Source organism: Pseudopipra pipra, chromosome 2, assembly GCF_036250125.1.
Source record: "Pseudopipra pipra isolate bDixPip1 chromosome 2, bDixPip1.hap1, whole genome shotgun sequence".
Lineage (NCBI taxonomy): Eukaryota > Metazoa > Chordata > Aves > Passeriformes > Pipridae > Pseudopipra > Pseudopipra pipra.
In genome coordinates this window covers 42700995-42716853 of record NC_087550.1, presented here as the reverse complement: position 1 = coordinate 42716853, position 15859 = coordinate 42700995, and the positions used below count along the sequence as shown (strand labels likewise).

At 38.6% G+C, this 15859-nt stretch overlaps 1 protein-coding gene across 11 annotated transcripts in view; it reads right to left on the bottom strand.

The window, feature by feature from the left end:
• Nucleotides 1-15859, bottom strand: part of GRIA4 (glutamate ionotropic receptor AMPA type subunit 4) — a 222345-nt gene that overhangs the window by 66175 nt on the left and 140311 nt on the right. For all 11 annotated transcript variants that reach the window (XR_010428247.1, XM_064645177.1, XM_064645178.1 and 8 more), the window contains exons 5-8: nucleotides 8262-8315; nucleotides 6083-6241; nucleotides 4146-4313; nucleotides 2397-2501 (exon numbers count right to left, since the gene is read on the bottom strand). Coding sequence is in view for 10 of the 11 variants with exons in the window: in XM_064645177.1 (XP_064501247.1) it covers nucleotides 2397-2501; nucleotides 4146-4313; nucleotides 6083-6241; nucleotides 8262-8315 (486 nt within the window). In the remaining variant the exon portion in view is untranslated. The remainder of the gene's footprint in view (nucleotides 1-2396; nucleotides 2502-4145; nucleotides 4314-6082; nucleotides 6242-8261; nucleotides 8316-15859) is intronic.

Here is a 15859-nt window from a genome sequence, read left to right as displayed (position 1 = left end):
GTTCATCCTAAAGCCAGTTGCCCAGGACTGTGTCTGGATAGCTTTTGAATATCTCCAAGATGAAGACTTCACAACCTCCCTGCACAACCTGTGCCAGTGCTTGGTCACTCTCAGAGTCAAAAAAGCATTTCCTAATGTTCAGAAGGAACCTCCTGTGTTTCAGTTTGTGCTCATTGCCTCTAGTCCTGTCCCTGGGCATCAATGAAAAGTCTGTATTGCTTGATTGCAACACTCCAGTCACAGGAGCCAGTCCATTCCATCTCTGTGATCCTTGCCCTCACACCCAGCAGATTTTGATACAGAGAAGAAGCAAGTAAGAAATGCTGCATAAATGAAATTAACATAAGCATTGGCTATTTTTTTCCATTTTACTAAACTATATGGAAGTCTGTCTAGCTGTGCCATTTTCTAATGATCTGTTCACATATTTAAAGCTGTGGGCAACAAAAATCACTTTTCTAAAGATTAGAGCCATGCACTACTCTCTCTGGAAAGGCTAGTTTTGAAAAGATATTGCTGAGTGACTCATAAGTCATGTTATGTAGGACATGAGAAGAAAACATTAAAAGTGAAGGCCTCTTAGTTCAATTAAGTATAGTCATTTCTCACGTATTATATAGGATTTGTCAGGCTGGACCACAGAGTTGGTCCAGTGATCACATATAAAGCACTACCTAATACATGAGAAATAAATTCTTGTGAGTAGCCAGATCTGTCAAAGCTGTTATGACTTGTTATATCAAAGAGAGGTAATGGCTTAAGAGTGGCAGAGAGGCATGGCTGAAAGGTAAGAAAAGCACCTTGGGCCTTCTAGCACAACACAGACATAGCTCCTCTATTTGCAGCCACCTTCCCCTTCAACTGCAGGCAAGAAGAGAGGATGCAGGCATCCCTGCAGTGGTGCCAGCCACACGCATCTCCCAAAATAGGTTGTAAAGACTGAAACGTCAAACCTTTTCAAAAGTTTGCTGACACGCAAATTCCCTAATTAGTTACAGAAGCTGTGACCTAATTAACCACATCCTTTGCACCTTGTCTTTCCTCCTGTACAACTGAGAATAGAGGATGCAAATGGCATATTTCACCATTTGCCTTTGATGTATCCCAGCCACCCGTATATCCTCCTAGGTGCCAACAGTGCGGCACAGAGCCAGGAAGGAAGCAGGACTGGTAGCAAGGTCAGACATGTTGCCTGGCAGGAGACAGTGGACTTCCCAAGAGAGAGGGAAGACAAACTCCCCTTTCCCAATCTATTTTTCAGCCATCTGTCATACTTTCAAAAGACAAATGCACCAATATGCTTTATACACAGGCACATGCTTTTCTTTGGTATATATTGCTCTATATTGTGAAATATTGGCATTTTTTTTCATCTGAGTGTATAATTCTGCTCTGGGTCTGCGGTTTAACACTCTGCCTCCTCAGCACTGTGGCAGGTAACTGTCTCTGGGGACACACAGTTTACCTGTGGCACTATTTACTGCACTTGTCACGTCTGGCCCAACAGCAGAGAGCTGTTTAATTCAATTTTGATTGCTTTGGTCATACTCAAGCAGCCATGAATCCCCTATTCACTATCACCTCCTCCCTTTTCTTGTTCTGATGACCTCACAAACAAAACATGCTACGGTGACTCCAAAGGAAATAAAATCCATGAGCCTGTGTACATTTTCTGCTTTTATTTGTTTTATACTATGACAAGTGGACAAATTTTCAGCACAGATGAGAAAGGGTCAACAAAGTACCCACTTATCTTTTTAAAGTGATTGGGCTGAGTGATAATGAGCATTCAGACATGGAGGATCTGCTAAGACATATATTAATATGCATTTGCCTAAATTGCTTACAAGCAATGAATCAAGCACGCAGGATTAGATACTGAAATTAATTTCAGAAAATATAAGTATTCAGGGGACTCTCTTTTCCTCCTCTTCTCTCCTTTCACCCTTAAAAACTCTAGGTTAGTAACAGCCTATGATTCATGTTTACACAGAATGTACAAATTAACCTGCTTAAAAATGCCATAACTTTAAAGACAGAAATCTCTGGATAAGATACAAAGAATATCTACTGTTCAGAGTTCTGATCGTTTTCCACCACCTAGCTGCCTAGCAACATGCCATCCAGCTGGTTTTCATTAGTATGCTTGACTGACTGACATCCCACCACTCCAAGATGCACACTTGTTTTTGTGTTTCCCAATTTGTTGCATTGAATAATAGCATCTAGCAGAAAATGCAGTTTAAAAATACTTCCACCAGAAATATTCTCCATGTATTCACTGTATTATATTTTTTTAAGCCGCAGAGTCCACTTTAATAAAAGTCTGCATAACCATTTCATCATACGTAACTCATTTATACAATATGAGGATAGTAAACATTGTCAACACGTACCTTTCGAGGCCCTGTGTTTTTCAGCTCAAAGACATCCATGGTGTAGTTGACTCTACGACCATAGTGGTCAAACTGAACATTTCCTGTCAATCCTTGTATTCGAACCTAAACATGGAGAAAAAAGCATCATGAAGATCCAGTCTTATATTCTTCATTTCAAACGTCATAGAGAGTGCAAGTTATCCTGGCTATGTCCTTAGAATACCATAACAACACTACTGTAGAACAGTCAGGCATTATAAAGCAATACATTTGGCTACTTTTCTTTATATTCCTTTTTCTTGTCAGACCATGCTCAAAACAGGCTTAGGTATGTCAGTATCTAACTGCTAACAAAGACACACAATGGACCTCGTCCTTTTTCATGCTGTGCAGCTCAACATCTTCCAACTGCAGGTTCTAAAGAGAAGTACATTTTTTACCATTCTCATCACTCCTGCAGAGTATCTAGGGTCATATGAAAACACCTAAGGGATGTTTTCGCCTGAGCTCATGTATCCTTTAAGCTCCCACTCTGGTGGATTAAATGTACAAATTGAACATACACTGCTCATTAAGGTAAACTTGACAACAACCTTAGCCCCAGTAAAGCAACTTACTATCACAGAAGATGGGTGACATGCAAAGGGCTTGAAAAGACTGTTTTAAAAGCATCAGAGTGAAAGATAGATGTAAAACCATAAGATTGACTGTGGGAATTTTCCACCATGTGTCTCAGCTGAAACCAGAACTCTGTTTTTTCTTTCAGTACTTTACTTAGCCACCAAAGGATGACACTACACTACTACACCAAACCGTTCTCCTCATCCCAAAGAAATCATGGTCATATTGGTGCTGGCTTTGATTGTATCTGGCCATGCAAACCACTTTGGCTGAATTTGAAGGCTTATGCTGTCTGCCCAAACACAGAAGCCTGACTTAATGCTTCTCTCAATTGTTACAGATATGTTCATCTGCAAAGAGTATGTGAAGCATACAAAATGCTTTATTTCTCTCCTTAAGAGTCAGGATGCAGACTTAAATCACTTACTCTTTCCCTCTGTCCATTTCTATCTCTACTGATTCTTCTCCAGGGCTGAAACCTTGGCTTCTAGGCACAGAGCTGCCAGCTCTGTCAGCAGTCACTTCTCCTCAGCAGTTTCTCCTGAGTGCAGCCTGCTCATTTGCAATGATTTAAATTCTACTGCAGGATTTTTATTTTCTTACTGTCCCATTCAAAGGAAAGGCTAAATCATCTTGACAGAGATCTGGAACTTTCTAGGCATCCATATTCATCAGGAATTCAAAATCCTGACATCAGAGAACAATGGCTCTGGGTTATTTCTTCTTTAAAGAAAAAAAAGAATTACTACCTATGTGATTTCCCTGTGAGAAGTCTACTTTTATTGAAGATGACAGAAACATATTTTAAAGACTATATTATGTAGCTATATCTTTTTCCTTAAATGACAATATTTGTAAAACCAGGTTATTTGCAATAGTAACAGATGAGCTCACCAGTTCAGTGGAGGAAGTCCCAACTATCTTAAAAGAATTAACAGTAGTTTCAAGTAGTAGTAGTTCCCCTCTGCCTTCATTCCAAGTTACAAACCAGAACAGCCTGAACAGCCTAAGCTGTTTCCAAATGCCAACTAAAAAATAATTTCTCCTTCTCCATTACTACCCCTGTGCATACTATCTTCCAAGTCATACAGCGTGCAACTAGTATCCAATATTCAAAAAGATCACTAGAATAAAGCCTCCCTTTACCTGTTTTAATGTCCTCTCCATATCAATTCCTTGACCCCATGGGGCTGCAGGGTTGGCAAGACAATCACCGGCATTTCCTCTCCTTGAAATATCAATTTTCTGTCTTCTAAGATTGCGGAAAGTTTCAGCCATCACAAGTACTCCATCATATGTCAGTGCAGATGTATACTAAATAGATGAACAAACACACTGCATCAGAATTGGCATGTCTTTAAAAAAATCACCTGTCTCAAGTATTTCTAGTTTGATTCATTATGCAGCAGTTTCTACACCTTCATTTCGTAAAAAGCTCTCCTCAAAATTAAAAGCAAGTTTGTCTAAGAGACAAATGCAGAACATTTCAGTAGCTCCAGTTTTAAAACTGTATTTCTTAAGGGTAGAAAAAGCTGCATCTTAATTAATAAAAGAAAGAAATTGAACTGGAGATATTAAAATATTTATTTTCCCCATTTGTCTTATATATTAAGGAATAACCCCATCCACTCAACTTACTCAAAACAAAAAGAAAGAAACAGTAACTCATTGAGAAAATATGACTGAAAAAATGCATGGTTAATGAGCAGACATCCAGGCTACTGGAATTGATAAGAATGATCAAAAGTTGGTTCTTCCTTTTGGAAAACCTGTGTTGGCTCTCTACCTGACACATACACTGAATTGTCTGTGTTTCTGCACTAACTACAGTAACTGCTTTAGGTTGATAACATGCCAAATGAAACGTGTACAGCAAGTCTTCAGTAGATGTTAGCCTGGAGCCACATAAACAAAGGGGTGTTTTCTCAGTATAGTCCTCTGATAAACATACTGTATCAGGAGAAGTCGTTCACATGCCCAGGGCTGCTACTGATATGCCCTGCAATTTACAAAATTTAAATTCCCTTATTCAAGTCTAATTTCCTTCCTTTCCTTTGCCTTGCATATAATAAGCTCTTTGAGACATGGTTTATCCTTACAATCTCAAATTTTGGTTATCTCTGGGTGAATTAGATGTGATTCAAATTAATCATGCTGACTTCTCTGAAGAAGACAGCATCATCCTGTTGACGTGGCAAGAAGTCCTATAAGTTGAATTGTTCCTGTCTTCAGTAATTGGGGATGTCTGCACTCCATTGCCCACAGCATCCTTGTTTTTTGTTTTTGTTTTTTTCTTCAGAACATAAATTTCTGGAATGTTCACTGAATTATGTAGCTATGTTTTGTAATAACCATGTTGATGCCTTCTCCAGACTTTGTCAACCTACCCATTTCCCAGCCAAGGGAGGACTAATTGCTTATCTTTGCACAGTGCCCAGCACAAAGGGGGCCAGTTTCAACTAGGTCTGATATGCCTTTGTGCATATAATAACAGAACTCTTTTGAAGTCATATTTAGAGCTATACTGTGATTTGCCTGCCAGGAAAACTATATGTGAGAGAAATATTTTGTTGTCAACCTGTGAGGGATTAGGATAGAGGAACACTGGGATGAGGTTTCACTTTAAAGTCATGCCTGAAGGTGATTACTACACCAGGTTTTGAGGTGGAAAATTTCCAGAGGAAACTCCATAAGAAAAAGTAAAGGTAGTAAATTTATGAGTATTATTTCATACACAGAAGAATTCAGCTGTTGGGAAAGCTCTGTAACCTAGATAATTAGATTAATTAATGTAAATTTTATTGAAATTAAGTTGTCAGTTAAGCATTTGACCCTTAATTGCTGTCGGTAAAGGGGTGAAGTTGGAGAATAAGTGACAAAGGACATTCAAGTACATCAGGAAAATGTGCTGCAGTTTGTGTTTCCATCATACAAATGTAAGGATAGGCATGATTAGTTGCCAATAATCGTAAGATCAACCGCCTTCTCCTCTGCCTAAATATTCATTCATGTATTCAACAATGTTAATTAGAAATTAGAACACCTGAGTGATATCTTTTGTAGTGCTTCAGATCAGCCAGTACCTTTGGTGGGGTCTCAGATCCTGGGTATTCTCTCTGGTCCAGCTTCTTCCAACGCTGCATCAGCTTAGTTACCATCGGGGTACTGAAATCTACTAGCTGAAATCCAGTCACATTGGCTCCTCCATGCATAAATCTCTCCAGAGAAATATCTTTGAATCCCTAGAAAATCAATTTAAGATTTTGTTTGCCCTCCTACACCACTGTGGGTCCAATCTGTTCTAGGTCACCGCAGTAGCATAAAGAAAGCACAACAGCAGGATTCCATTAGAAGGCAAAATTTAAAACCAGAGTAATGTTGAACCTTCATTGATAATTTCCTTTCGTGTAATAAAGAAACAAAACCAAGAAATAAATTTCCCACATTATTGCTAGGGTGGTCTTGACAGCTAAGCAACACATTGCTGAGAATGGCAGGCACTTTTTGAAGAAATGCCTTTGGCAAATCAACTGAAAACTGCCTGCAGAATATTAAAACCTTAATCCAATTTCCATCAAAGTTGGCAGATTTGAATGAGCACTGTACTAGTGCTTTAAACAATGCATTCCTCTTTCTTTGCATGTTTGAAAAATGAACACTATTCTGTAAATACATATTTTTTAGGATCCCAAATCTTTGTTCGTGAAGCCTAGCCATGATATTCCAGGATTCATTGTTTAGGCTCAAAATGTCTGAGATAACGAGATAATGCAGTAGACATTAGAAGGCAAAGACAGCACATGAGGATCTCACTATTAGTGCAAGGAAAACATAACACAGAATCACACTTCTGTGAAATAGGAGTGTAGTAGCTGTCAGATCTGCTATATATTGAAAACCCAGACTGACTCTCAACATTAAAAGAGAAAATAAAGTACATATACCTCCTGACATCAGTTTCTCTGGCTAATCTGTTCAGCACATATAAAGACAAATTCTTTACTAAAATATGCTTTTAGGGACAGAACTGAACTTCAAGAAACTGCATAATGCAAACTGCTAAAGTACTTAGAAGCAAGAATAAATCTTTTTGCTCCTTTCCTGGCTGCTATGTTTAAGGCTAGCTCAGAGGTATCTTATTTTTATTTTCTTAAATTCCTCTGATTGGTATTTATCAGTGAAAATAGAAGTGTACACTTAACCTAGAAAGATTTAGGAAAAAAATTTGTGGGTTATTGACCCAATATCCCAAGGGAAAAAAACCTGTAAAGACGGAGATTTGATTTATGTCCTAAGGGATACTGACAGTAAATATAAAAGGTGACACATCAGGTCATATTACCCACATTATTGAACAGACAGTCGATAACAAAGTGTGCCCCTGCTGAAGGAGAGGAGTAGATGTGCCTATCTCCCCTGAATACCCCACTAGCAGTTCACTGCAACATCCAGTTCCTTGTTTACAGCAACTATTTTGCATGAGTAAAATTACCTGAGGAACAACAAAATTGTAATGTTGAAAAATTTAAATTGTAAGACCTAAGAGAATAGACATGTCTCATTTAAAACTTCTGATGCCCTAAAAATAATCTGAAGTGATCTTAAGTTAAGGTACAAGTACAGCAAAGCACAACAAAATACTTCATGTCAACTAAAATTTCTTGAGGGAGAGTGGAAAGAAAACAGTTCAAAGCATACATTAGACTCTGTCCTACATTCACTGTGCTTTGCCAGGTATGTTTTTGGCATAAAGAAGGAGTTATTTGAATAGTAAAATATTGAATTTACTCTTTCTTTGCCCTCTTCTGAACATTATCTGTGTGAATGTCCAGTTTAGACTTAGAGTGGAAATACCAAACTAGTAATTTGACTAGAAATAGCTGAGCTTACATGAAAATGAATGTTCCCTGGAGAATGTACAAAAGTTACCTCTAGAACTGTTACATTACTAATAATAAAAAGATGAGTCAAAAATCAGTGTAGTTCTGCAAATTCTAATTCAGTCACAAGATACAGTCCTAGCAGTCCTCTATACTACACTGATGATTTTTTTTTTTAAATTTAGGAGGGCAACATTGTGCCCTTCATATCTAGATGGCTGTAACAACAAATCCAAGTTCTTTTATGCATCATAAAGGATATATTCTGTACAACCACATATTAGAGACAAATGGGAAATGTTGTGTGAAGTGCTATAATTTTTAAGTAAAACTGAGTGTTTCACTTACCGAGCACGGGTATAATTCTAGAAAAGTATCTTACCAGGTTGGCAACAATATAGTGGTATCCTTTAACATGCTTTCCCACGCTAACAATCTGTGAGGGAAATAAAAAAACAAACAAACACCAAAACAATGTCATATTGTTTTCTCTATCACAAGTTATATAAAGTTGAGAGTCTAATAATGTAACTATAACTTTCCAGGGAAAGTTATATCATGGAAAAAAGTTAACACTGAAGTGAGTAAAATAATGAACTGGTAATCTCAGTGTCTTCTGTATTGAAAATGTTACTGTGGTATACTATTTTATCAAATAAAGTAATTATCTATGGGATACAAATTCAGAAGGAGGACATCACACATTAGGTACAAAGCCTATCCACTGATGTACTTTTTAATTTGAAATAAGTGCAGAATTTATGAATCACACTGAGTTTTCATCTCTTGGGATCAAAGCTGTTCGCCCTTGAGGTGGTCAACTACTATGAGTGTTACTCAACTCTTAGTAAAACAGTAAAGACTTCGGGAATGAGCATGAGCAAGGACAGAGCAATATAGTGAGGCTGTCTTTGAGTGTTTCACCAAAATATAGCATGAAGTGATGCGAGAAGGCAAAAACCATGATGTGCAGCCGCTACAGTCCTGATAGGACAAGATCAGCCACAGAGTTTAGATAAAAGCTATATCAACCTGCCCCTTGTATCATTGCAATTTCTATGATGTAATGACTCTTCAATGTGCTGACAACAAAAAATGAGATAATATTTTTTCAGTGGAAAATGCTGATAATAGATTCATTGCAGACTAAAGCTGCTTTTACTAAAGAAACTAACAGCACTACCTGTAAAATGCAGCTTGCATTCAATACCAGTACAGTCCTTTGAACTTTTATTTTTGATAGTCTACCACTAATTTAGAAAAAGCCTGCTTGCAGCCCAAATATTTGGGTTTTTTTTCCTCCTCATGTACTCATCTCCACAAAACGTTTTATCTTCCCTCCAAATAAACAAATAAGACACAAGTAAAATTTTTCCATGAAGTGCAGGTTACTCAATAAGTAATGGGAAACTTATGGATCTGTCTCCTTGCCCACTTTGGAAACTTAGCTCTAGACTATGTTTGAAGAATTGACAACTTCTTGTCTTTAGGGATCACATGTCATGTTCAAAAGACAGTTCACTAAGCCTTGCAGTCCCTTTTCCCATTACTATAAAAAATAAATAATATCACATATTGGAGATGAGGACAAGTTGATGAAGGACTAAATAATTTGACCAAAGATACCCAAGGATCCAGGATCTAAATCTGGAGTAAGAGTTGGAAATGTTTGATTCCTGACTCTGTTGTTCCAGTAAATCAATTCCCTTTTACTGCAGAGTGGAAAGGAAAATCCAAGGGATCTGGCATAAATATGTTGTCAGAATTGTTTCTAATTTCATTGTTTTAAAGTAATAAAGTAAATAAGCAATTTTTCTTTTATCCTTTAACTCATTTCCCAAACTTTACTTCATAATTATAGTCTATAGCTAAAGTGTTTGTATTCAAAAAGAAAAACAAACTTAGAAAGCCCCAAAAGACACCACGCCCTCCAAGCCATGATTGTTACCCTTCATATAAATGAATTTTAGACTCAATAAAACTCCCATTGATGGCTGCTACCATTTTATTAGGGGTGACAGAGAGAGAGAAGATACAATTTTCGCTATTACTAACTCAACACATGTGAGGATGCTGCTGTTAAGTAATTTTTTTGCATATAATGAAAAGGTTCTAATCCCAGCTGGTTTAACAGCTTCAGAAGGAATGTGATTTCTCACACCAATAATGCTTTTACATCTCTACTCATTCAGCAGTACATGGTAATGAAAGTATTTGCCTCTGCATTACATGGAAACTGATATAGATAAAAAAATTTGCATTTTTAAATAAATAAAGCATCACAGTTTGAAAGTTATTAAGTGGACTGATATGACTTAAGATCATAGAATCATAGCAGGGTTTGAATTGGAAGATATCATAAAGATCATCTAGTTCCAACCCCCCTGACATGGGTAAAGATACCTTCCACTAGATCAAGCTGCTCAAAGCCCCATCCTGCCTGGTCTTGAACACCTTCAAGGATGGGGCATCCACAACTTCTCTGGGCAACCTGTTCCAGTGCCTCACCACCCTCCCAGTGAAGAATTTCTTCCTTGGATCTAAGCTAAATCACTCCACGTGCTAGTAAAAAGTCCATCTTCAGCTCTCTTGTAGTCTCCCTTCAGGTAAAGGAAGGCTGCAATGAGGTCTTCCCAGAGCCTTCTGTTCTCCAGGCTAAACAACCCCACCTCTCTCAGCCTGTCTTCACAGGAGAAGAAGAGCTCCAGCACCCTGATAATTTTCATGATCCTTTTCTGGACTTGCTCAAACAGGTCCACATCTTCCCGCGCTGAGGTCCCCAGAGCTGGATGCAGCACTCCAGGTGGGGTCTCACCAGAGCAGAGGTACAGAATCACCTGCCCCAGCCCGTTGGCAACACTGCTTCTGATGCGGCCAGATGTGGGCAGCTCTTTGGGCTGCAAGCGCGCATTGCTGGGTCACGATGAGCTTCTCACCAACCAACACCTCCAAGTCTTTCTCCTCAGATGTGTTTTTAATCTATCCACCACCCAGCCTGTACTTGTATTTGCACAAACACCTGTCCCTGGTGTAGGAGCTTGCACTTGGTCTTGCTTGAACTTCATGTGGTGCGCACAGGTGATGTATGTGACATGGTAACTGTGTATCAGATCCTCAGCTTAGTCAAATCAGTGCAGCTCCCTTCGAGCTCTGGGAAGTTGACCTAGTTTTAGCAATTAATACCCTTAGTGATCTGTTCCCTGGTTTGGTTTCATAACACAAATTTTGATCATCACTGCTATATATATCAGTCAAATAAAACAAGGACACAATTAACCTGCAGGCATTGAGGTACAACAGATAGATGTCCATTGTTACAGTCAAAATGAGTAAGTAATGTAAATGATTAACCAGATTTACTTCTGTCCTTGTTCCTGGGAAATGCATGTAGGTATCACTGCAGAATTCCTGGATTTGATGTGAATAGTACATAACATTTTTGAAAAAAGAAATTTGAAATTTTCATCATATTCTCTCAAAACTTGTTTCTTAGGGTAAGTGATAAAGTACACATTTATCTAGTTATGTGTATCTAAAGTACACATATCATCTAGTTGTCTTAACTTCCTTTATGGTCTGTGGAAAAAGCAGGCACTTTGAGAAAATGATTCATCTTATTTTAAAGCACATGCGTAAAATTAATTAGACGACCTGTGCCCTGAAAGTACCTGTTTTTCTGCACTCACTAAAAAAAGATTTGATGGTGATTAGCTCTGATGTAGACACCTACATTTTATATCCCTAATGTTAACTGAGATGAATTTCACTCTAAAAATGTTGATTATGCAGACAGAAAAGAGAATAATTGTTTGTATTTTCAACTAAGACTGGATACAATTCTGATTTGGAATTTGAAAATTCTTACAGTTATTGATCACACAGAGTTTGAAAACCAGGAATTGGTTATGATTTAGAAAAAAAGTGCCTCTTTAGTGAAACAGCTGTGAATATCTCATAGTTTTGAATATCCAAAATACACATAGTCATTTTTTTCTCAGTACTCAAAGCTGCAGATTATGATCTACAAAACAGGATATGAATTCTTGCTATCTGAAGAACCACCTTTCTCTACACTGCACTTCTACCCTGAGATAAATTGAGCCAAGGAACTTAAGTCCTTTGTAACAAGGGAAAGAGCTCGACAGCTACTCAGTCTGGAATGCAAACTCTTACAGTTTCCTTATCTGTTCTTTAACTGGTTAGCAGTTTCTGGAACTTTGAGAGATGAGACCTCAACCATTCCATATATGTAAGAGTAGATATTACCCAGAACCAAACACAGGCCTGAGATTTTTACAGATGAGACAGTGTTCCAGAAAGCCTTTGCTATAGAAGTTTATTAAGTCTGGAGGTATCTAAAACCCTGGTACTTCCTTGTGCACCCCTAAATTCAGACCAAAAGGCCAAGCTCAGTCACAGGCCAGAGATAGGGTAGAGTAGCATTGTCTAACATCTACATTAGCGAGTAGGGCAGCTGGTACGATAAGATCCATACAGCAAAAGTTGTGGTGTTAAGGATTTGGCATCCACAACACACGTTTCAGGAATTCACTGTGGACTCTCTAACCCTGTCACTAGACTGAGCTCACATTACACTTCTGGGCACATCTTGTTTGGCATCATCCAAACGAAACCTATTTCATGTATTTTGAGTCCAACCTTGATGTGAAACTCAGTAATCTGGAGATTCACTGTAAAAAAAGCACATTCCTGACACCAATTAAAATACTCTTGTGTGCTAAGATACTCTCGTGTGCCTGTGGGTCACACTTTCTTAGACAGGCTCTGAGCATCTGTGGGGTAGGTGGCATATTCATGGAGCACAAGGTTGAGCAGTGAGAACTACCTTAATTTCAAAACATAGGTCCTTGAAGAGAGAGCAGCACTGTCACAGGGACCTTTGGTGGCTCTGTCACGGAGCAGTCTGACGCAGCACTCACTGGGGTTGGCTGCAAAACTTCGCAGGGTGAGGCATCAAAGATGGGTTGTGCCAATTACATAAGCAGTGATACAACATGAAAGTGCTGATATGGTAGGTCAGGGTCATGATAGGTCAGGAACGACCCTTCGTGTTTATAACTGTGCTTTTCATTGCTTCAGGGTGCTTTGATTCAAAACTGTCCTAGTGCCAGTAACCTAAGGGAATATGTCGTATTTACACACTATATGCATACATACCTGTGTACTATGTAGTACCTATGTACCCCTTATGTAGTACTTCTTCATTTATGCATTTGAAACAATTGGTTTTGCCCTATACTCCCACTCTGACTTCTTAAACACCACACCCAGATAGTGCACCGACCTTTTGTCACAGTGAGAGTTTAAGAAGACCTCAGTTTGCTAAGGGAGATATTAGGAAGAAAGTGCTGGGAAAGGTGAACTTTAACCTCTTTGGGGAAAGGCTGAGAGCAGGTGAAGGCAGTATGCTGCACTTGCTTCTGTATGTTGATTTGCATGTTTTAATTCAATGACCAAGGTGACTAGCACCTAGAATTGGAGCTTTATTATACTCTTATTTTTAAACCCTGAGAAATTATTAAATAATCATCAGTATTAAGAAGAATGAATAAGAAAATACAACCTGCTTCCCAAATTACCAGGAAATTAGAGAAATTACAGGAATGACAACAGTTATTCCACACATTATCCTGTAGTCACACTATTAGTGCATATCTCATTTCTGTAAATGTGACAGAATAGAATAAAAAAAGTGATATATTAAGGCCATTGGGCTATTAAGCTTATTTCAGAATCTAACACAACTCTTACCCCCCCCCCCCAAATATTACTGTTTATGTAAGTGTCTGTAGAAAGGTGAACTTAAAAAAAACAAATCAGCCTTAGGCTCTAATTGCATTACCAAATGCATTTACATATGAGAAACTAAAAAGAACAGCGTGAGAATTTTTAGTTGCTGATCTTAAAATACTGCAATTATGAAAATACCCTTTTCTGATTTCAGGATTCCAGTGGTAATCAAAAGTAACTAGAACTACACCACTGACTTTAAAGCGCGGTAAAACCAGGGCCAGTGAGATGTGAATCCAGCTCAGGCTTTAGGCACAACTCTGAACTTTGTGTCTTTATCATACTGATGCTGTTCTTTCCATTTAGATGAACAATAGCCTAGCCTAGGAAATTCAGAAACTATTCTACTACTGAAAAGAAGGGCTACCAGTGTCTGCTTTGATTATTTTCTTTTTTTTCCCTCTAAGTGGCAAGTTCACTGACTTTGATAAAACTATTTGCAGACTTACATCAGCATCAGAACACAGAATCTGACCCAAAGTCATCCTCTGTTCTCTACTACTATGAAATGGATATTGCATATCACTCATTTTAAAAGAATGCTTAACTTCTGTAGCATGAAATGTCCCTCGTTATGATTTCCGGAAGATGGAGGTCAGTACAGCTGGAGTGCAAAGGACTTATTTTCAGTTAAATGTCTTCAAAGGGTGATAGCTGTGTATTACCAATTGGACTTTAACAAAGGTTTTCCTCTTTGCTATTGTGTCACAATCCACTGCCTTAAGAAAAAGAACACCTGCAATAAAATGAAGTCTGTCTAACACAATATAAAAAGTGTGGAGACTTGTTAAAGAAGGAAGATTGAGACCTGACCTGAAATATTGCAGCAGAAATGGCAATGATACAAACCACAACTGAAATGGGATTTTTATACAATATCTGAAGCCAGGATGAATCTTTTACAAAGCCATAAAAAAGCAACTGAGAAACAAGCTTAATTTTATCAGCTAGGACTCAAAAAAGGACATTGTTGTTGGGGAAAGGGTGAACAAGTATCAGAGAGGATGTTAAAGGCAACAAACAAAGCAGAAGTGGCTCTTTCTTTCTTGTGAAGGCAGGTGCTGAGCTGGAACAGGGGCGTGCACACCTGCCCCTTGCACAGTTGAGCAAAGAAGGATGCTTCCCACACAGCCCCCTTGTCCACCACCAGCTGGACCAGCAGAGTCCTGTGCAGTGCAGGAAGCTGCTGGGAAAGAAAACCTGTAGAGGAGACTCAAAAGTCATTAACCAGTGCCCTGAGCATGGCTAGTTGCTTCCTCCTGCTGTTAAAGTTGTTTACATTCAAAGTCTACTCCCATGAAAGGCTCACTCAGAGCTAAATAGGATATGCAGAGTTGTAGGGAAAAAGGAGGCAAGGAAAGAGAGGAAGGGTGTAAGAAGAAAGCTCAGTTCACCAATCCTTTAAAACATTTGTATTTGTCCTTTGTCTCCTACTGCCTATTTGTTCTTTCAGTAACTGAAATAACATATTTCTCATGCCCAAACCTCATCAGTTGTGTGCTGCAGTGACAAAATGTGTTCTTATTACTGTGCAGTGTGGGACTAATACTGTGTGCAAAATCCCATCTGCTTTACAGAAATGAGGCTATGCAGAGCCCCTCCTGGCTCTGCGGGGTGAGGAAACTGCTGGGGGCAGTGCTGGCAGCTGGCTCCTTCAAGGAGAAGAACTATCAGTTTGCATTGACATTAGTGTTGCATAGAAGCAACTCCATAGACCTAAAGAGGAAAAAAAAGCATGGAGAGAAAAGAATGATGAAGAAAAGGCACTTTATGAATCTTCCAATCCCTCTGGGATTAAGAAGAGATACACACAGAGCTGCTACTAAGTCCCTGAAATAGTACGAAGCCCAAAAATGCTGCCACCAGCCCGAATTCCTTTGTGCCATGCACATACCAAATTCTTTGCCTAATGATTTGCTCCTATGGCTCTGTGGGAGCAGAACTAAATGTCCATTTTATTCATGCAAATCTAATAGACACAGAAAAAAACTGCAGACATGCTATTTCTGACTCAAGAGATAAAAAAATCTTCATTATGCCACTAAACTACATGCAAAAGCAGTGCTATCTCTTAATGAATACCTATCTGTGTTGTGCTACTGATTGTTTGCACCAACATGCCTCTGTGCTCATGAAAAACAGGGAAGCAGAAGAAACTGTGCAGGAATG